Consider the following 22,901-nt stretch of genomic DNA (forward strand, 5'->3'; position numbering starts at 1 on the left):
TCATCCTATTCAATTCAACTTAAAAAGTACACAGAGAAGGTTGAATTCTTGAATAAAAGGAAAAGAAAGAAGGAAGATCCCAATGCCCCTCCCCCACCTACTGTGCTGAGACTCTGACAGATGGCGGGATCTTAGAGTGAGGGCTCCAATCTGGACAGAGAATCTTGCTACCACAACTACCTGAAGCTTGATCCTCTGCACACAGCCTTCAGCCATCACACCTTCATTTTAGGCCTCCACCTCAGGAAGTTTTGGCTCCAGGGCACATACAGCTCTGCAGATCAGCCCAACTGGCCAAATCCAAGATAGCAGTAGTGCAGAGAAGAAGCCTCAAGAGGGCAGAAAACCTCAAACTCACTGAGCTACCAAACAACTAGAGAAGCAAATGTACAAGGAAAGAATATGAGTAAACAACAGCAGAAGAAAAAAGAAACTATGATTCAAAACTACTATTCAGAAAAACAACAAAATAGATGAGGCAGATGAAGGAACATTAAGCAAAACCTCAGAAACTTCAGTGAACTAAATTCAGGCTCTATAAGAGCTCAAAAAAGGATTAAAAAACAAATAACACAGGTGGAAAAAAACTGGGAAAAGAACTTAAAAAGCAAAATAGGCCATCTTGAAACAGAAGCACATGAACTAAAATGAGCTTTGGAAGCTTAAAGGAAACTAAAGTCAGTGCAATTATGGTGACACAGCAAGTTGAGGGACTCTGGAGTTCCTAGGAACATTCTCTGTGAATATGAGGATCTGAAGATAAAGTACTCTAAAAGATCTACAGAGATTAGGTTTGGAAGGAGGAAACCAGTATGGATGAGTGGATCAACATCAGGTTGGGTTGACCACTGTACTCAAAAGCCAAGCAGGAGGTAGTGGCACAAAGTCCCAGTTCAGGAAGACTGAGGAGATAAGTATAAATTTTGGGCATTGATCACTATAAAGAACTGTTACAGATCCAGAGATATTTAAAAATATAACAAAGTAAGAGGGACTCCATGGCAACTGTAAGTAGATACTTAAAGAAAAAAGATGGATTTTTCAAAAAGATTCTATAAATACCAAGAAAAAATGAAGCAAGAGATTTAAAAATTAAATAAAAACTCTTGAGGAAAAAATTGGAGAGAGAATAAATAGATTAGAACAAAGGGGAAAACTGTAATCAAAATTATAGGCTTTATGAAAATCAGAGAGGATCAAATAGAAATTAACTCAACAAACAAGAAAATATTAGAGCAAATTCAAAAGATTGAAAAAAAGTAGAAGAAAAGAGAAGGTATGTGTTGTTAAAAACAACTGACCTGGAAAAGAGGTCAAGGGCAGATAATTTAAGACCAATATGCTCTCTAAAAATCAGTCTAAAAACTCCTTGCCACTATATTTCAAGAAATTGTAGGTGAAAACTGCATAGGTCTCTAAGAATCAGAGGATAAAGTGAAGACAGAATATATCCATTGGTCACTTCCTAAAAGAAGTTACAAAAGAGAAAGTCCCAGAAATGTCACAGCTAAAAAAAGTGTTGCAAGAAGCTGGAAAGGAGCTTAAATACTAAGGAACCAATGGCCCAGAAATCTTTTGTCCACCACTGGACTTCATACAATGTAAGGACCCTTTGCCCCTGTGGCTTCTACCTCTGATTAGCTGGTTCCTTCCATAACGTTTATTTTAAGAAGGAAATCAAAGCAAGCCTGGTCTTTATTTCTTTCTAGGTTATACTCCCAACTCTCAGACTTTCTCTATAATGCCTTCGTTCTAGGTACCTTCATCTCTTCTTTTTCCCTCTCCAATCCCATCCCCACTCACTCCAATTTTTCAGCTCCCTTTTATCTTGTCTTACCCATTAGAATTTAATCTCTGGGGGAAGTGACAGGTCTGTTTGCTTGTATTTGTATTTCTAGGGCTTAGTACACTGTCCGGCACATAGTAAGAATTTAATTTAATTTAATTGTCTTGATAAATGAGATCTTGGGGAAAATATTCCAAAGAATAAAAAGATATGGGATTACAGTCAAGGATAACTTGACTTGCAAAGAGGAGTTTAAAACTATAAGCAAAATGAGCCTTCAATGAAAAAGAATACTTTAAAGCACAGTGACTGGCATACTGTAGGCAATAAATGCTGATTGATTAGTTGACTTCTTTTATTTATTTATTTTATTCATTCATTCATCCATTCATCCATTTATTAAGCCCTTACCTTCCATCTTATAGTCAATATTGTGTATTGGCTCCAAGGCAGAAGAGCGGTAAGGGCTAGGCAATGTTGCCCAGGGTCACATAGCTGGGAAGTGTCTGATGCCAGATTTGAACCTAGGACCTCCCATCTCTAGACCTGACTCTCAATCCACTGAGCCACCCAGCTGCCCCCAATTAGTTGACTTCTGATGAAAAGACCAGAGCTGAACTCTGAAATATAAATACAGAAGTTTAAGACAAATCTAGAAAGTTACATTTACTTGAGCATTTGGAAAGTATATCAGTGATGCAATGCTAATATTCTAATGGGGGAGAAGAATCAAATGTCCCTTCAAAACATTAATGTTTTCAAAGGGTATTGAGAGAGGGAGTTTAATAAGAAAAAACAGAGGACATACAGGTAGGTGTTCTGTGCTGAGGCTTTTAAGAGAGGAAACAGAATGATGAGGAGAGGTAAGCAAAGGTGATACCAAAAAAAAACCAAACTTTTTTTTTAACTTCTGACCACTCTCTTCCTTTATCTGTCCTCTCTTATATCACTCCTCATCTTCCTCCTATCCCCTTCTACTTCTCTTTTGGATGAGATTTCTATACTCAAATAAATGTTATATATACATGTGTGTGTGTATTGTATATATGTGTGTATATATATATATGTATATGTACATATACATATATATATTCTTCTCTTTTTGAACCAATATAGATGCGTGCGTTTCAAATGTTGCCTGCCCCCTCTATTTTCCCCTCCACTGTAAAAGCTCTTTCTTGTATACCTCATTTATGTAAGTTAATTTCCCCCATTCTTCCTTGTTTCTTCCCCCTTCTCATAGGGCAGTGATGGAAAACCTTTTAAAGAATAAGTGTCCAAACGGTAAACTGTGTGGAGAGGGGGAAGGGTGCAGTCCCACCCTGTGTCCCTCTGGCTTTCTAGTAATGAACTCTGGCAAACTCTTTGCTGAGGCTATGGTGGGTGTGCTCACAGAGAGGGTCTGAGAGACCATCTCTGACATGCATGTTATAAGTTTACCTACATGGTCCTATGGCATCCCTCTTTCTCTCTCTTCCATTTAAAAAATAATTATCCAAACATAATGAACTCATTCCTATGCCCTCTTTCTATGTGGAATCTAAGTACCTTCCAAAGTACCTTCCAAGTATAATTATGGAGTTCTTAGGAGATACAGCTTCCTATATATAAATGTAAATAATTTAAGCCTAATTGAGTCCTTTATAATTTATTTTTCATTTTAACCCTTTTAGGTGTCTCTTCATTCTTATATTTGAAGGTCAAATTTTCTATTTAGCTTTGGTTTGTCCTTCAGTAATACTTGAAAGTCCTTTATTTCATTAAATAATCTATTTTCTCCAAGAAGGATTATACTCAGTTTTATTTGGAAGATTGCTTTTGGTTGTAATTCTAGCTCTATGCCTTGTAGAATATCAAATTCCAAACCCTCTACTTCTTTAACATGATAGTTCCTAAAAGCTGTGTGATTCTGACCATGGCTCCATGATACTTGAATGGTTTCTTTCTGGGACCTTAAAGTATCTTCTCTTTGACCTAGAAGTTCTAGTATTTGGCTAGAATATTCTAGGAAGTTTTCATTTGGAAATCTCTTTTAGGAGATGATTAGTGAATTTTTTTCTATTTTTATTTTACTCTTTGTTTCTAGGATACTGGAGGTTGGGGTGTTCTTTATGATTTCCTGAAATATGCCTCTTTTTTAGGTAAGAGCTTTCAATAAGTCTTAAATGATCTCTTCTCAATCTATATCACAGGTAAGTTATTTTTCCAAAAAGATAATTTCACATTTTTCTGTTTTTCTAATTTTTTACACTTTGTTTTATTGTTTCTTGATATCTTATGGAGTCATTAGTTTCTACTTACTGAATTCTAATTTTAAAGAATTATATTCTTTAGCAAGCTTTTGTACCTGATTGCTTTATGGTTTAATTGATTATTCTTCGTAGTTTGTATATGACCAGAGAGATACTCAACTGGCAGTATTTTATGCAGTTATCATGACTCAATAAGACAATTTAGAAATTTAGAACTAGGGAATTCCTGAAACTCTTTCACTTTTCTTCAACTAAAAAGTGGCACTGCCTCCATCAAATACAAACTAATCCTGCTAGCTTGATTCAAATACCAGGCTGTGCACAATAGCCTAGTAGGGAAGAAAAGAGCAATTACACATAAAAATTTCCTTCAGGTAAAAATATTAGACATTTCCTGCAAACTTTCACTTGACTAATAGTATATGCTACTTGAAAAGAAATTCAAGCAAGAAAAGGAATGACATACTACAGGTGGGAAATGACAAATAGGGTCTTAGAATTGGTTGAAACATCTATAAAATTCAAATATAAATTATTTTATTTACATAAAATTAAATATTTCAGAAGTGAATAATATATTTCTACCTAAAATGATATCTCAGAAGGTATTAAAAAAAAAACCTCAGAAGGAAGGCATAATTGTTAATCAAAGGAAAGTCAAGGAATCTATAAGATTATTAAACACCATTGCAGTTATTTACTTGCCTCTCCCATTTCTTTCTACACAGTAATAAGTAAAATAGTAGACTATTATTTTGGTTAGGATTTCATAAAAAAATATGGATACAAGTGGGCATAGATGGAAACAGCTTATACTTTCTAATTATTCCAAGAGATGTAGCTGCAACATAAGGCAGTCAGACACTCCACCCAAAATTCAAATCTATTAAAAAATTTTACCTATACCATCAATAAATAACTTTCAAAGGCCTAGTGACTTCCATTGGGAAGTTGCATAAAATCATAGACATTTATAGCGAAGATAAGCTTGAATGAAAAAGTATCAAATTTAGACAAGAGTAATTTTTGAGCAGCGGAGAGATATATGGTATAAGGTTCCTTCTAATTAGGTTTCTACTAATGTAACCATGGTGCATATTTAAGTGGAATACAAGCAAAATTACTTCAGTAAGAGTCAAGAATTTAGGTACTGATAATATGAGAAAATAGTGACTATCACTCAATAATATCTGATTTCTAGGGGGTTTAAAGAAGTGATGTTTGCAAATATAAATGAAATCTTAGAATCAAAAGATTTTGCGAATAACATTCTGTATTTGTTTTCTCTAATAAGTGGTCATTAAAAATAACTTACATAAATTATCTTTGAAGTTCATAGTGCATTTTTAAAATGAATTTTTAATGAAATGACCTTTTTAGGCATCTAATTTGTACTGGCATAAAACCTCTTGGTACATAGCTGATAGTTTAAGATCAGAATTAAGATTGAAAGCCAATAACTCTTAAATGTAATCTCAGCACGAACATGCAATACAGGAGTTTTTTAATTACATGATTGAGGATTTGTGATGGGGTTTAAATAAAAGAAAAAAAAAGAAAATAAAAAAAAAAGAAAATAAAAGAAAATAAAAAAAATAAAAGAAAAAAAAATAAAAGAAAAAAACCATTGTGAAAACTTACTATTATCCATCGAGACAAAAATATGAAACATTAAAGAGGAATGTTATTTTTAATAGTATTACCAGGTGATATTTACATAGCACTTTTAAGTTTAGAAAAACCTTTATATACATTATTTCATTTAATACTTATAATAATTATGACTACTTATAGGCATGATTTCTTACCACCTTATGGTTGAAGAAACTGAGGTTAAGAGAATATAGAATTATTCAAGGTCACACAGGTAGTGTCAGAAGCAGATTTGAACTCAGAATTCTTCCTATTCCAAGTCCATCACTTTTGCAACTATACCAACGAAGTGTATATATTTATCAGTCGCTTTCAAGTTTAAGTCTATCATTATGAGGTTTTAATTTTTTAGTAGAATGAAAATACTTTGAAAATTCAATTAACTGAAGCCTTGATCACAGTCTGGGCTTCAGAGAGAAGGGCTCTTCTTTAGGTTTGTTATGTGACCTGAATCAATCCTTTACTTCTCTCTAGCCCAGCATCCCACTTTTTTGGTCAAGTGAACACAACAGATTTTGCAATTACTTGTAACACAAGAACATTCTTCTGTATTCTAGTTAATGGTAAATGGCATTATACATCAGATTTACCTGAATGGTACTTAAGCTGCTAAGTGCTAGAAAGTAGAACACTGACTTTTGATTTAGTTTATAGTATTCAATATTTAAGCAGTAGAAATCAAATCACTGTGTAAGGGCTTACATACTTCCATAGCAAAGAGTGGAGAGTGGGTGGGAAGCCATTCTCCCATATAAAGGAAATTCTAGCATGTGCAAATCTGCTAGACATTTGGAAACCAAGAATATTTCTATAATAAGCAGTTATGCAAGTCTGCATGTCTGATATATGTGTACTGAATTCCTTGCAAATGGCAGCCTCAGGGGAATAGCTAAATCCAACTTAGAGAATTCTTCTTTGCCCACCAACATTATTCCCTCTGATGACAGTCTGAATTTCATGGGAAATTTTACTTTTGTTATTTATATTGTTCACCTCTGGGAACCCTGATATGAAGACATTAAAATAATCTGGGGCCTTTTCTTACTAACACAACCTATGGCCAACTTGGAATATAGGCTTATTATCATTTTGGCTCGGACTCAAATTTCATGTTCTTCTTTCCTTGGATCATATCAATTCTTTGGTCTTTATATCTATGTGCCAACAATCTGGTGAAATTCTGCACACAGATTAAAATGACAATTTGTTTGGTAATAGCTTCTTGTTTTGTTCATATAGAGTGTATTTTTATTGTTTCCCTTTCAAAGATAAATGGCATAATATGAATTTGTGCTCTATGTAGATTTCCATAAGAGGCTAAAAACTAACTTTTTTGTGCTTTTTAAAAATTGTTATTTGGTTTTGGTTTCTTTCTGGTCATCTACAGTAACTACAGTTTCCTGATTTTCTGATAAATAATAAGCTTATTTTATATAAATATTTCTGTAACTTTCAAACACTACATGAAAACTGAAATGGGCTTTTATTAGGTAGTTCATATTTATTTTGCCACTTTTTACCTATACTTTTGAAACCAAATTCTACTGGAGACTTAGGTGGATATTTCACTAGTATATTCTGAGTTGGGAAATATAGCCATGTTTCAAAAGACCTACATTTAAAAAGCACAAGATTCCTTAAGAGCACAGAGTCTTGAAAAGATACTTTCTGACTTTATTCAGATCTATAGCAAGTAAAGTAATGCAGTTAGTCAGTCAACTAGCATTTATTGAGCATATTTCAAGATTTATAAAGATTTGGCTTCAAAACTATGATTTAAAAGGGGAGTAGTTACTTCAGAATAGATGGAATCTTAGTTTTGATAGTCTATTAGTTAAGAGGTGGAGAGGGAGTTTGAAGTTTACTCCTCACTGTACCTGAACTCTTTTCAAAACTATTTTCTTCTTGTATTTCTAATCAAACTTAATTTTGGAAAGAAATACTTAACCACGTCTCAAAGACTTCCCAAGTTTTTTACATCTAAGCATGCTGAGAAGCCATTAAATAAAATGCTACATTTAAAAAAATAACTATTTAAGATTGAAAGCAATAGGATTGTGGGAGGTAGGTATTCAGTAAGGGCGCCCTTACCCTGGCCTGAGATAATCATTGTGTAAGTGAGGAAACTCTAGGTTAATAATCCTACTTAACTAAAGTGTTACTGGCCAAGAACTTAGATCTGCAAGTTATTTCTCTATACTGGATCATTATTTTAAAAGTATAAAAAGAAAAAAAGATGATATGATAGGACAAAATTATCTACCAACTACTGGTTAAGGATGTTACATATAAGGATCTGCCAAACAAGGCTGCACTTATATTTTAGTTGGGGGAAGCTAGGTGGATTTGTGGTCTGAGCACTGATCCTGAAGTAGTGAAGATCTGAGATCAAACATAGCCCCAGACACTCACTAACTGCAAGTCACTTAATCTCTTTATGTCTCAGTTTCCTTGGCTGTAATATAGGATGATACAGGCACCTGTCTCCCTAAATTGATGTGTGGATCAAATAGGATATTAAGTATAAAATGCTTAATACAGGAACTAGTAGATAGTAAGCACTACATAAATATTAGCTATTAGCTATTATTACTCCCATTAATTCATAATGTATTAAAAATACCCCCTCAAAAGACTAAAGGAACTATGAAATAAGCTTTTATTTCTCATCTAGGTGAATATAACACCAATTTACACCTGCATTTTTGTGAACCAGTGGATGTATTAGATCAATGAAAAATGTTTTCATATCAATTATTTCTACTACTTACTTTATTTCTACCTTTTATTTAACTCTGCCTATTCTATTTTAGTTTATATTATGCCTAAAAAGAATCAAATTATTATGGCTGAACAAAGCAAGGAGAATTTTTTGGGGAAAAAAGAAAGTTGATGACTAGATCACTCAGTGAATATGTAATTCAAAGGGAAACCATAATGGTTTAAGTGGTATGATATATTTCATTTTATTCCTTAGAAGTGGCCTTGAAATCAATAAGGCTCATAGCCACAAAAGAATTATTAAGACCATATCAAATGAGTAGAAAATCATTACTATGGTTACAAATAAGTGTGCATTACTGGTATTTAGAAATGTAGTATAAAGGAATTATCATCACTAATTTTAAAGGAAATTGTTCAAGGAAACTCATCAGAACATTCTTTTTAAAAAAATTTATAGTTGAAAGCATTAAACATGTTGTCATGTGTATCTGTATGTCAAATAAGGTGAGCAAATCTACTGTAACAAAGGAGTAAAAGAAGTCACATATTCTAAGGCTAAATTTAGATATTTATCTAGAATATTATTTTATAATTAACAGAGGAAGAAAAGCATATATGTATTAGACTTTCTATGTAACTAGAGTAAAAAAATTAAGTGCAAAAACTGTTAGGAATAATTATATGAACATTTAAACTCATTTTTCAAGTGGTTTTCTTTTCACTGTGCTAACTTTTTCATTTGTTGGGCTTCTTTTACAATAGCCCCTTTTCCTGATGTTTGCTGGATATAATTTCCCCCCAAAATTATATTTATTTTCACAATGTTTTAAATGGAATACAGTAAAAAGGCTGGAGGTCTGGAAGCAGAAGACTTTGTTTCAAATCCTGGTTTTGCTATTTACTACCTTATCTTGGCTAAGTTATTCAATCATTCTTGAGTTTCTCTTCACCATCTGTCAAATCTCTAAGATCCTTTAATGTTCTCAATCCTAAAATTCTATGATTTCTACTCTCTCAGCTACCCTTTTCATCCCAATAAATTTGCTTTAACTAGGTAGGAGTGGGTTTAATGAATAAGAGCTGTAATGAAGCCAACACCTGAGGACTACATCAACTGCTACTTTGGGCAATCTTCATTAAAATCTGTTGACATGAAATTTTGATGCCTCTGTTTACCCTTTGAGAAACCCCTTTACCAGGCACACCAGCCCAGCCCTTGCCTTTGATTTGTTATAGCTGACCTCTAGATGATACCCCCAAGGCTGGCTGCAAAGAGGTTTGCAACCTGTTTGTGGTTTGTCTCTGCAGGCTTGCCATATCAATTTCTCCAGAGGGTATAAGAGACCCCTCAAGTTCTGTCCCTTTTTGGAGTTGGCTATTGGCACGGTATTTTCTCCCAGGGCAGAGTTGGCATAGGAATTGGCATGTTGTGGGGTTCCTTCTCCCAGGGATATGGTTCCCAAAGTTCCCATGGTGAAGGCCCTGTGTGGTATGTGGCGCTGGACTCTAAGTGGTGGCCAAAACAATGAACCCTCTCCCTTTTCCTAATTAAAGACTTAGCTTTGTCTGATAACTTTGGTAGTTCTGTGTTATTTCCAAGTTAACAACTCAGAGATTCTCACTTTTGCTTACTTAGGAAAAGTGACTTCCCAACAATCAGTAGGAAAACAAACTAAAATCTAGAGCTCCTAATATTTTTCCCTTCCTTCAGCAATTTGGCTTTAAGTGAGGTTTCCTAAGTAACTGAAAGGTAGGGATAATAATTAAGATGTTTTTATTTCAAGTTTCATACCTTAAGATAATTGCTACAACCTCAGTACATTCAGGGCTACTAAATAATTAGTAAAAGTATATGAGAGGGGGAAGCTAGGTGGTTCAGTTCATAGAGCACCAGGCCTATAGTTAGGATTTCCTCAGTTCAAAGTGGGCCTCAGACATATTCTAGCTGTATGACCTTGGGCAAGTCACTTAAATCCACTTACCTAGGCCTTACTACTCTTTTTGCCTTAGAATCAATATCAATTCTAAATTAGAAGGAAAGGGTTAAAAAAAAAAAGTAGAGGAGAGGCCCCAAATCCTATAACCAGAGCACAGTGTTTCTACTTTGCCCAATATTTGGAGAACTAAGTTCTTTTTCAGACAAAAATCCTTGAGTCTTGATCATGTTCCCAGTTTTAAGGCTCATATAAGTTGGAGTAAAGGAAGAGATAGTGGTAGAAAGCATCTGGCTGATGTGAGATGAGAAGGAGGAGGAGCAATGAGGAAGCTCTCAGTGAATGGCCTCAATTTTTTTGTAAAATATGAGGCAAAGTTATTAGATGGGGAGCAAGGGAGAGAACCATGGAAGGTACACGGAGGGATGAAAAGATTTAAAAGAGTCACTATGATGAGTGGTATAGTGAGTTAATTAGGGAGGTGCAAAAGGATTTCCTGTAGCAGTGAGGGCCCAGTTGAGGTTAAGCAACATAAGTTTGTATTGGCCTCAATCAGTAGAGTTTCCTGATTTTCTTCATCTTCATTCAGTAGGCATGTAGAAGCAAAGGCAGTGACTGCTGAGAGTGATCAGAAACTTGGCAGGGTACAATTGAGAATGTGATAAGAGACAAAAGGACTCAAGAGAACGATGTAGACTTAGAGTGGTTTACCAAGGAGTCAAGATAGAAATATTAGTGTGTAATTAGTGCAGGGGTGATGACCTGGAAGAGAATTAGGGATCAAGGGATTGGGTGAATGAAGAAAAGTATTTGATTTTAGAAAGCAGAGGATTTGGTTATAATAATGATAATAGAGTAAGACGTTATTCACAAGATTATATTATACTAGGCATATGGGATATTTTGATAGCAGATGTCTGCAAAAGTTTACTCTAAGCACAATCATTACCATTCATCTTTTGTTCTTTTTCTTAATGTACTTCTCTTTTTTTTAATAATTAAAAAAGAGTATCATATTATTGAATCAGATTGAAAGCCAGGGGCTTACTATGCTACTTCCATAGCACAGGAGTGAAAAAAATTATAAATATTATACTGTCTGGGAACATATAGTACAGCCCCTTATATAGGTCAAAGAATTTTTTAGTCCATGAATTGCAAAAGGAGATAGTAATAGTAAGGTGGCACTACAGTTACAGGAACACAAGCTAAAAGTGATTACTTCTATACATTAAAAAAAAAAAAAACAACCCTTACCTTCCAACTTGGAATCAATACTAACTAAGTATCCATTCCAAAGCATAAAAACAGTAAGGGCTAGGCCACTGGGGCTAAGTGGCCTAGACTTGCCTTAACTTTACACAGCCAGGAAGCATGTGAAGCCATATTTGAATCAAGGTGGGGCTCTCTGCATTGAACTACCTAACCGGCTTTTCTATACATTTTTACAACATCCACAAACAATTTGTTACTTATTGCATAACACAGCAATTGGTACTTTTAAAAAGCCCATTATATAATTAAATAAAAAAAACCAAGCTATTGTATTTTGAGACATTAGGTTGTGAGTGGACATAAGTGGCATATGCACATCCTTTTTCATTCCCTGAATGTTCAACAGGAACTTCAAATTCGACAAATAGAAGACTGAACTCTTAATCTTTCGATTTAAATCTATTCCTTCCCCTAAATTTGTGACTGGTTTGAAACCTTGGAATTATCTTTTGCTCTTCTTAGTTCTTTTAAATTTTTTGCTAAGTCTTCATAGATCTAGAGGTTTCCCTTTGGAAGAGATCTCAGAAGTCATCATCAGTCTCTACTTCCTCATTTTATCTCTACCATATCTCTCATCAACATCTCCTCCTCCTTCTCCTCTCTATTTAGAGTGCCACCAACCTAGGCCTGCTTTACCACTTCCATGGATTACTGTTAACAATTCTTTAACTGGATGATTTTCTTTAAGCCTCTTTCCTTGGTCAATTTTCTCCAAGCCTTTTTCCCTGGTCATCATTTACCCAGCTGACAAAATAAAAATTTTCATGGAAAGGATTGCTACTCCTCTTCTCAAATACTCTGACACTGTTTTTAAGACATGTTGTAATCTACTTATAGGGCAGGGTCCTTAACCTGGGGTCTGTGAACTTTATCTTTTTTTTACCCATAACTGTTATTATTGTTTTTCAGTATCTCATTGGGGCTTTCTTGGCAAAGGTACTGAATTACTCTGCCATTTCCTTCTCCAGCTCATTTTACATATGAGGAAATGGGGGCAAACTGTGTTAAGTGACTTGCTCGGGTTCCCACTGCTAGTCAGTGTCTGAGACTGTATTTGAACTCAGATCTTCATGATTCCAGGTCCAGCACTCTGAGTACTAGCACTGTGCCACCGAGCAACTCATAACTGTATTTCAATACATTTGGGTTCTTCTATAATCCTATGTACCTTATTTGATACATTTAAAAACATTCTGAGAAGAATCTATAGCAGTGATGGTGAACCTTTTAGAGGAGTACCAGGTCCCACCCCCATCCACTACCCAGACTGAGTGTTGTACTGGTCCCCCCTCCATGCCCTTCTCCCCCATCAAGTGTTGGGTGAGTCCTGACCCCATCCTTACCCCACACAGGGAAGGGAGAAAGCACTCCCATTGGGCTGTTCATCAGAAGGATGGGTGAAGTGAGGAATGTTCTCAGCGAGTGTAGAGAAGGGGAAGCTAGCAGTTCTGCCCGAGTCCCTCTGCCTTTCTAGTAATGAACTCTGGGGCGAGGGGGAGGGCAGCCAACTGCCCACAAAGAGTGAGCTGTGTGCCATCTTTGGCACCCATATCATAGGTTCACCATGACACGTTAATTTATTTGGCAATTAAGGACTTCCATATTTCGGCTCCTATTTCCCTTTGCCAACCTTATTTCTACAAACATCAACATTCTTATCAAACTTGTTTACTAGCTCTTCCCCAAATGTGATGTGTTATCTCCTCTGTTTAAGGCTTCAGAGATACTCTTCTCCATGCCTGGAATGCCTACTCCTCCTCATCTCTGCTTTTCAGAATCTGTCATTGCATTTGAGGTTCATTTAAATCAGATGCAAGCTCTTTGGAGAAGATTTTTTCATGACCCTTCAGCTGAAAGTATACTCTTCTTCCTCAAATTCTCCTAGATAATTTTGTTTGAATTTCCCTATTGTTCCTCATTTCATCTCACCTACAATTGTATTTAATTGGGAATAAATTATATACAATTTCTACTCTCCAACCCCATTAGAATGCATAATCCTTGAGGGCAGACACAATGTTATCTAAAAAAACCTCTCAGCTTTTATACTTTTGAATGATTATAATTCCAAAATGAAAAAGTAACATTGTAGATAACAGAGATCCTGTCTGATTTTTCTTTATTGTGTAGTAGATAGTGAGCCAGTCTCATTACCATGAAACAGATTCAAATCCTCTGACACATAATGGCTATGGTACTTAACCTCTCAGGGTCCTAGGTACCTTGAAGACTAATGTATAGTGGATTGCTGCTCTGCACTGGTGGAGAAAGTTTCCTCATCCAGGAGTGTCCTACATCAAAGATCACAAGTCTAGCCTCTATCCCTGCCTCTTCCAGCAAAAGGAAAGTATTTTTCACTTAGCTGCTTCTTCTGGAATGAAAGAAAGAAAAACAAAATCTTCAAAAGATAAAGCAGAATATTCATCCTTTTCTGAATTTTATACTTTTTCCCCCTCTTTCCTTTTATTTATTTTCCCCCATTTTGTTTTTCAGTTACATGTAAAACAAATTTTGGCGATTTTTAAAAACCTTTTAAAATTCTTATTTTCTCCCTCCAACCCCAAGGTGATAACTACTTTGATACAGGTTATACCTCTATTTTCATTTAATACATATTTACACATAGATCTCACATACAATAGAAATTTCATGAAGGAAATATAGTTTTCCTTTCATTTTAATAGAGCTTTTTCCTGGACTGAGGAACAAAGCACACATCTCAAAGCTCTTTTATCCCAAAGCATGCAGTTAGTCATTAGGCAAACATGAACAAATGTGGCATTTGGATTCTTTAAAAAGATAAGTGAGGATATTTTGTTTTGAGAGAATCACAGCTTACCTAATCAGTAGTTACTTGGTAAGGACAACCTTTTTCTACAAAATAATATCTAAAAGGGAATTTGGGGTGTGTGTGTGTGTGTGTGTGTAATTCAGTTTACGATGAGTCATTGAAATTCCATTCTTTTCCACTTTCCCTTTCTGAACACATGCAATCCAGTTATTAGAAAATCATGCTGTCTTTATTTTAGAATATTTTTTTCAATGATTCCATAACTATTTAACAGATTATCTTAGGACTGAATTCAATCTTTTAACCAAATACACTGTAAGTATTTTATATCATTTATTAAGAATGCCACCCTATTACTATGCTATAGAACCTAATAGAATGATAGATGTGTGAAGTCACATAATAAATGCTTACTTATTGATGAATAAGAATATAAACACAACTTTAATGATGATATACAAGCAAATTTTTACAAGTAATTATTCTAATAGAGAATGAAGTTTGTTGGTTTTACCTCCTCAATATAAACTAAACTCTTCTACATCAAGAATCAAGTTCCATGATCAGAGATTTAGGGTTGGAAAGAAACTATCAAGGTCATCAGATAAGAAAAATGAGATTCAGAGAGATTATGTAATTAGACTGAAGATGACTGGCAATCAGAAGAACAGTGAGGATTCAACTTTCTTATCTGTAAACTAAGGGGGTAGGGCTAGAGATGATCTCTGAAATTCTTTCCCCGCTCCAGTTCTAGGATCTGATCAAGTCAGACTGCCCTTATGAGTTCCCATTTTGCATTTTCAAATGCTTGATGGATCATGACCAATTGAATACTTCAAAAACCAAACTTATTTTAGCCCTCTAAACAGTTTTCCAGACTCTTAGAATTATAAAGACTTTTTAACACTCATCCATTTTAATTAATTTCAAGTTATCCTATTCTGTTAATTGTACTGTGATGTTTCATTCTTTCAATGAGAACCTTTGGTCATCTTTGATCAATTCTTTCTCTCCTTTGGCCTTCACATCCAGGCCCCAATTACTGTCAATTGTCTCAATATATCATATGTATCCCTTTCTTTTCCTAAATAGTTTTGATCATGTTCTTTTTCTAAAATATTAAACAATTCCAAATTTCCAGAAGAATAAAGTTAAATTCCTTAGGTTGTCAATCCTCGCAGTCCACAATTTAACCTTAATGGACTTTTCAACAGCCTCACCTATAAATTCTCTCTACTTAACCAATATGACTTTCTCATTCTCCCAAGACTCAAAATTTGTTCTCTCCTATCTATTCACCTGCATAGTTAAGACCTTCATCTGGAAAGCCATCCTTCCTTAGATTTCCTACAAGTCTTTAAGATTAAATTCAAACCCCACCTCTATGAGGCCTTTTCTGACATCCTAAACTGGGGTGATTTCCTCTAAGTTCCCATAACACTCTCATCATGTAAAACATATCAGTTATCTGTTCGTGTCTGTTTGTCTTATTCCAATGCACAGGTTATTAGTTGTTTAAGGACACTTTCTACTCATACTTTTTAGTACCTCCATTAGAATCTAGAATGGTGCTATTTATTTATTCAATGACAAATATTTATTAAACACATAGTAGGCATGTGCTAGGAATTGAGGATACAAAGACAAAAAAAAAATGACAGTATCCAAACTCACAGTTATATAGCACCCTTAGGCTCACAGTGCACTTTCCTTATAATAGCCCTGTGAAGCAAGCAATGAACTCTTACTAAACTGAGGCTAATGGTGGTACAGAGCAAGTAAGTGGTAGGGCCAGGATCTCAACTCAAGTGTTTAAATCTGTCTTTAAATACAAAGCTCTTTCATCTCTGCCATGCTTCCTCTTTGCATAAGAGGTCAATAACTATCAGATCCTTTGTTCACTAATCCCAGGCTTCCTAATCTAGGGCACAATTAGTTATTGCCAAAGCTTGCCAAAATGTTACAGTCAGTAACTACATAAGCCTATCAAACTACTCAAAAAGGAAGCAGTTAGGTAGCTCAGTGGATTGATAGCCAGGCTTGAAGATGGGAGGTCCTGAGTTCAATTCTGCCCTCAGACACTTCCTAGTCCTGTGAGCTTGGGAAAATCACTTGCCTCCCCCTTTGCTTAGTCCTTATTTTATCTTTTGCCTTAGAATCAGTATAAAGTAGTGATTCTAAGACAAAAGGCATGGGTTTAAAAAAATATTACAAAAGTAGTGCTGTCAGTGGAAAAATTTATGGATTGGATGGAGAATGGTGATAAGATTGGGGCAGGATAGAAAGAGAAAGAAAACTAAAAAAAATTTTTGAAGGAATAATTCTTACAGACCAAATCAAATGAATAATGAATGCTTAGATGGAAAACCCTTTTCATACTGTTAGGTAAAATTAGCAATGATGAACTAATGAAAGATAAGCTAATTGATCTCAGTAATAACTATAAACTTCAAAATGATTTCTAATCAATGAAGTAACAAAGTTTTTACTGTACCCTTGGAGAAGCATATTCCATTCCTATTAAACACATGTCCAAGGCTTTATTCTAATTATAACAAACTATCACTATGAATCTGGATTCTCAGTCCCTATGGTATTGCTAGTATTTTATAACCAGCTTTCCAAACTCCATACCTTTTGGGAGAGCTAGCTGAAAAAACTCTAGGCCTGTCTCTTAATCCACTGAGCTACCCAGCTGCCCCCAGGAGTATTTATTTAGTTGCCTAAAAATCTAATGTAATCTGAGGCTATTTTAAAAGAAGCATAGTATGTGATCACATGCAATAATTCTACTGTACTCAGGCCTCCAAACCACATCAGGGAGATGATGTGTAATTCTGGAATTCACATTTTAAAAGGGACAGTGGCAAACAAGACAATGTCCAATGGATAGTGGCCCACATCATGGGTTTGGAAGCCATTTCATATGAAGAAGCTGGAAACATTTAGCCTAGAAAAAAAATATTATGAGGAGATATGATAACTATCTTCAAATATTTGAAGGGTTGTCATATATAAGTAATACATTTGTTTTGTGTTGCTCTAGGGAACAGTCACGACCAATGGGCAAACTGAAGTTAAAAATATCACATAAGGACAGCATTGGGCAATATAGTAGCCTGGGATAGTGACTTCTCTGACACTGGAGATGTTCCATAAGTTGCTACATAAGTACCTTCAGGGACGCTTTAGAAGTGCTTGCATTGGTTGGGAGACAGGACAAAATGATAGCTTTAAATTTTAAACCTTTTAAGTTTAATAATCTATGATTCTTCCTTTAAGGAATATGGCTATTGATCTAGAGATAGTATTGGGAAGAATGAATGTACATTTTCCCCTAATAGTTTTATTTCATAATATTTTTAAAAATGATATTGATATCTTTGTTTTTTTCTTTCAGAATACTCTTGATGACAACCTTTTTTTTACATTTTGCTTTTAGAGTTAATAAAGTGAGCATGTGATTATTTCATTCAGATATTTCACTGGATTTGTTCCTTTAACTATTATTAGAATATTTCTCAATTTTGGGGACTATATTACACCTATGTATCACTGTGCATAAAGAATATTAGTCACTTCTAAATGAATACTACTGTCTTGTTTTAGTCAGAACACACCCACATTCCAACTGGGTGTCTAATAAATTATTTTTAATATAAGTATGGCAAGGGGTATAATTCCTTACAGACTCATAATTTCTTGAAAGGGAATTTAGACAAAATTAAGTTTGCCTCTTCATTTTATAGATAAGAAAACTGAGGTCCTTCAGAGTGATTAGGTGGCTTGACTAAATTCCCCCAGTTTATTGGAAAGGCTGAGATAAAAACAGAGGTCTTCCCATTTCTGGTCCAGTTTTACTATGTTATCTTGTATTATACTCCTCCACTATAGCCTCATTCTCAAACATTCTTCATATCTAAGAGAGCATAAAGACTAGCAGGAGACAAAGTAGATCAAAGAGAGATAACTAAAATACTCCATGTGCAATAGAGAAGACATATCAAAGGCTATCACATCACATCTCTCTTATTTCCTAGTTCTACAAGTATGTCTTGGTATAAAAGACAAGTGAAAAGGGAGAAGTGGAGGAATATGGAAGAAAATGGGGGCCTACGAACTTGCCTGGGGACAGAATAGAGTTCAGCATGATCAAAAGACAAAAAATGGGAAAGAGAAGCTTAGGAAGGTTGTGTGGAAGAGGCCAAAAACTGGAACACTGACATGTAGTTTTTAGAAAAAAGTGAGAAAGAAATGGGAAATGGGCAAAAGGGCTATCCTTAAGGGTTGATCAACAAGGTGATATGACGAGGGGGAGGCAGGAAGGTTCCCCACATATATGTCTGGGATCTACTTTTTACTTCTTAAAGAGTTTGCTGTTTAGTCATCTCAGTCATATCCAAATCTTTGTGACTCCATTTGTGGTTTCTTAGTTTGCCATTTCCTTTTCCAGTTCATTTTACAGATGAGGCAAACAGGGTTAAGTGACTCATCCAGGGTCACACAGCTAGTAAGTACCTGAGAGCAGATTTTAATTTGGGACTTTGTGATTCTAGTACTCTATTTACTGTACCACCTAGAATTTCCTACTCAATTGCAAATATTACCAAGGGAAGTAATTATTTTTTTTAAACCCTCACCTTCTGTCTTAGAATCAATACTATGTATTGGTTCCAAGGAAGAAGAGTGGTAAGGGCTAGGCAATGGGGGTCAAGTGACTTGCCCAGGGTCACACAACTGGGAAGTGTCTGAGGCCAGATTTGAACCTAGGACCTCCTGTCTCTAGTCTAGGCCTGGCTCTCAATTCCCTGAGCTACCCAGCTGCTCCCAAGAGAAGTAATTCTTGAAGGCATTTTCAAGGAATCTATAACAAGAGTTGGTTAGACAATTAATTAAGAGAAAAATAAATTTATTTTTAAAGGAGGGGCACAGGAGAATAAAGGAATTCCAAAAGAGGTGAAAATGGTACTAAAGGGGAAATGATAAGAGTGCAAAATACAAATTACATTCACCTTACAATCAGAGTATCAAATGAAACAATATATACAAAGTGTTTTGCAAACCTTACAGACCTATATAAACATGCTACTTATTTTCTCTCTTAGGGAAAGCCTTGGGGGCCCAGATTCAAGTGAATGGGGTTCAGCAGAGAAGGAAAAGTCAAGTTTTGGATAGGATGAAGAGAGCACTGTCTATGATTCCACTGGTGCTGCTGGCTTCTCTTTCCTCTATAATTGTCTCTTCTCTGCTTTCCTCTTCTCACTTCCCTTGGATTCTTTCAAATTTTAACCTCTTTTCTCTCCTCTGCCATACTGTCACACTTTGCAAGAAAAGAAATCTAAAATTTTGAGCACAATTTGGAAGGGGCTGTACACTAAGGTCAGTTACTGAACCCAGTCTGGTGCTTTTAAAGCAGTTTTTCTTAATCTCTCCTCATATGTATGTGTATATATATATATATATATATATAATATAAATATACACCCACTAGTTCTACCTCAACTGCCCAGTTCTTTACTGGCTTCTCTGAAATTTCAGTCATTCCACCAAAGTTCAACTGGAAGAAAATGTGTTTAGCTAAGACAATCAATGTTTTAATACATATTTCAGAGTTTGATGTTTCTAGATTTCTTATTATCCAGTTTTCTCTCCCTAATTAGTTTTTAATTGCTTATTATCATTAGTCTCCTTAGAAAACTGATCAACATTACTGTGGAATACCATAAATTTTCTCTCACACATTAAAAATTCTGCCAATCTGTAGGTCACTTTGTAGTCTTTCCTGACCACTAAGCTGTTTTTACTTAGATTTATTCTGTGGACTGTTACTTTACACTTTTTTTTTTTTGCTGGAAAGCTGTACTTTTGTTTTGGAGGATTTCCATGTTCTGGTTAAGTGTATCATGCAATTTTTTCCTTTAAGTCTTGGCAAGGTGGATATTTATTAAATCATCTATCTAGCTAACAGGACAGGGTGGGTATATTTCATCTTTTAATTTATAGCAAATGCTTATTAAGTGTTATCGACAAAGGATAATGAATTAATGCTATGCCACTGCTCTCTCTTGGCACATGCAACACTACACTATGGGTGTTGATTCTCTCTGGTATTTGGGTTTCATGGCTTGTCTCATACTTGTTCGTGTGTCCCACCATCATTAGTCCTGATCTAAATTCTTCCATGATATATCCAAGCCATTGCTCTTTATAACAGATCTGTATGAAAATAAAATGAATATGAAATGCAAGAAACCAAAATGACCATTTCTTCATTCCTATAAATCAAATGTGCTCAACTTTATTAGCTTCCATCAAGGCAAGAATGGAGCCTTGCTATTAGCTATAATAGGTATACACCCTGGGCCAGGTACAAAATTCAAAAGTAGACTGTAATTGCTATTAGTTATAGAGTCCATTTAAAATGCAGATAAGATAGGAACATCTCTGTTCTTATAAACATAATCAAAGGGCTTTTTTGGGGAAATTTATCTAAGCATATATGTGTACATACATATATATATATACATATATATATATCTACACATATATATGTGCAATATGCAGAAGCAAAATGCTTTTCTCTGAACCGTGAAGCACCATACAAAGTACTTAGTTCCACATTTATAAGGAAGTAAAATCTGGTCATTATTCATAACTAAAAAAGTATCAGCTAGAATTCATTAATAAATCTCCCCCTCCAATCATTTCATTAACATCTGTTCCCTTTAAAAGCATGCAAAGATCCGTCCCACAGAGCATGCAACATGCAATCAATGGACAGCAGAGGTTAATAACCTGGAAGCATAGGATCTGAGAATGTGAGAGCAAGTTAAAGACAGGAGTTCCTCTCCATTGTCACTGAGGGTCGAGAAGCAATGCTGCAGCGCAGAGCAGTGAGAGTGGGGAAAATACAGTTTGTCCAGGACAGAGACATATCTCCGCAAGTGGCGGCAGGTATAACTGAAAGACAAGGGTGAAGGGAGAAAAACAGAAAGAGAGGATATTTCCTTTCAGAAAGAAACTAATTAACGTTTTACATCCAAAAAGTTTTTGTGCCATTGGTGGATGATTCTAAAGAGAGCAAAGAAGCAGTTTAAAAAAAAGGAAATGAAGTTAAGATGGAAGGAAAAAATGGATAATGTTGATCATTAAGTTGGTGCTATTGTTAAACACATGAGGATTTGGGAAAAATTATTTAAAGCCTCTCAGGTATTTTGAAGATAAGTTTTCCACATAAGGAAACTGGCTCACAGGGGCTGGAAAGAACACTGAATGAAAAGTCTAAAAACCTGGGTGCTGATTCAGGCTCTAGAAGCAATATGCTTTACTTTCAGCCTGCTTTATAGTCTTTATTTTTTATTTTATTTTTTAATCCTTACCTTCCATCATAGAATCCATACAGTGTAATTGGTTCTAAGGCAGAAAAGCAGTAAGAGCTAGCTAGGAAGTATCTGAAATCAAATTCGAACCCAGGACCTCCTGTCTATATGGGCCTGGCTCTCAATCCACTGAGACACCCAACTGCCCCCCAGTTTCATAGTCTTTAAAATGGGAATAATACTACATCACTCAAAAGACTAAACAAGTGACTGTAAGGGTCAACTGAAATGATGGCTGTGATAGTTCTTAGAAAGTTCTCTGTCCCTGTTTATTTGTGTGCATACACACATACACAATAATACATTAATACATGTGAGACATTATTTTATTTAGGTCAACTTCTAGTCTAAAGACCATTTCAGGGCATTCAAAACGAACTGGATTTTGAAATAAGCCTATATTAGCAATGCAAATATGCTGCCTGACTGATAAGCAGAATAAACAAACAATGAACATATTAGATGATCCTCCTGAAACAGACTTTGAGAATCTTGTTTTGATAATTTTGAAAGGCAGCAGAACTCATTTCTACATCATAATTTTAAAAATCTGCTTATTTAAAAAGAGATAATAGTCCAAACAGTTCTGAAATCTGAAAATAGGCAAATTCTCTTACATGGACAATATTATTCATTTAAATTAATTTGATCGTATTGATCATTTAAATAAGTATACTGGGTAAACACTAGATTAAAAAATTTTTAAATGCTGACTGGTCAATTAAAAATCCTTTAGAACAAGATGAAATTATGCAGCATTTATTACCTCTTTATCATGGAGCTGCAGTTCAATTCATTGGTCATGTCTCCTTCCTGGCTTAATATTTTCAAGGCTATGTAAATACAGTACTTCCTGCATGGTTCCTTTGGACTGGGGATTAAGATTCTAAATGGCCCAGGCAGTTAACAGGCAAAGGAGAGACAGAATGGCTTCTCTTACTTCATTAAAAATCAGTCGGGTTCCAAGTTGCATTATAAAACTTGAAGGAATATTATAACTTGCATTTTTATAACTACTTTTCAATCTCAAATAAATATTTGTACATATTTCTTTATGCTTAACCTTGTATAGTTCTAGTATTAGAAAAAAATGTAGCAAATCCCTCT

General features: G+C 35.1%; 1 protein-coding gene across 15 annotated transcripts in view; it reads right to left on the bottom strand.

The window, feature by feature from the left end:
* DYM (dymeclin) overlaps positions 1–22,901 on the bottom strand; it is a 617,255-nt gene that overhangs the window by 212,114 nt on the left and 382,240 nt on the right. The window contains exon 14 of one of the 15 annotated variants that reach the window (XR_008917836.1): positions 13,847–13,995. The exons of 12 other annotated variants lie outside the window; for them this stretch is intronic. Coding sequence is in view for 2 of the 3 variants with exons in the window: in XM_056824416.1 (XP_056680394.1) it covers positions 21,186–21,375 (190 nt within the window). In the remaining variant the exon portion in view is untranslated. Of the gene's footprint in view, positions 1–13,846; positions 13,996–21,037; positions 21,376–22,901 lie in introns of those variants that run through there. 2 more of the 15 variants (XM_056824420.1, XM_056824416.1) reach the window with 2 other exon arrangements.

This window comes from Monodelphis domestica, chromosome 3, assembly GCF_027887165.1.
Source record: "Monodelphis domestica isolate mMonDom1 chromosome 3, mMonDom1.pri, whole genome shotgun sequence".
NCBI lineage: Eukaryota > Metazoa > Chordata > Mammalia > Didelphimorphia > Didelphidae > Monodelphis > Monodelphis domestica.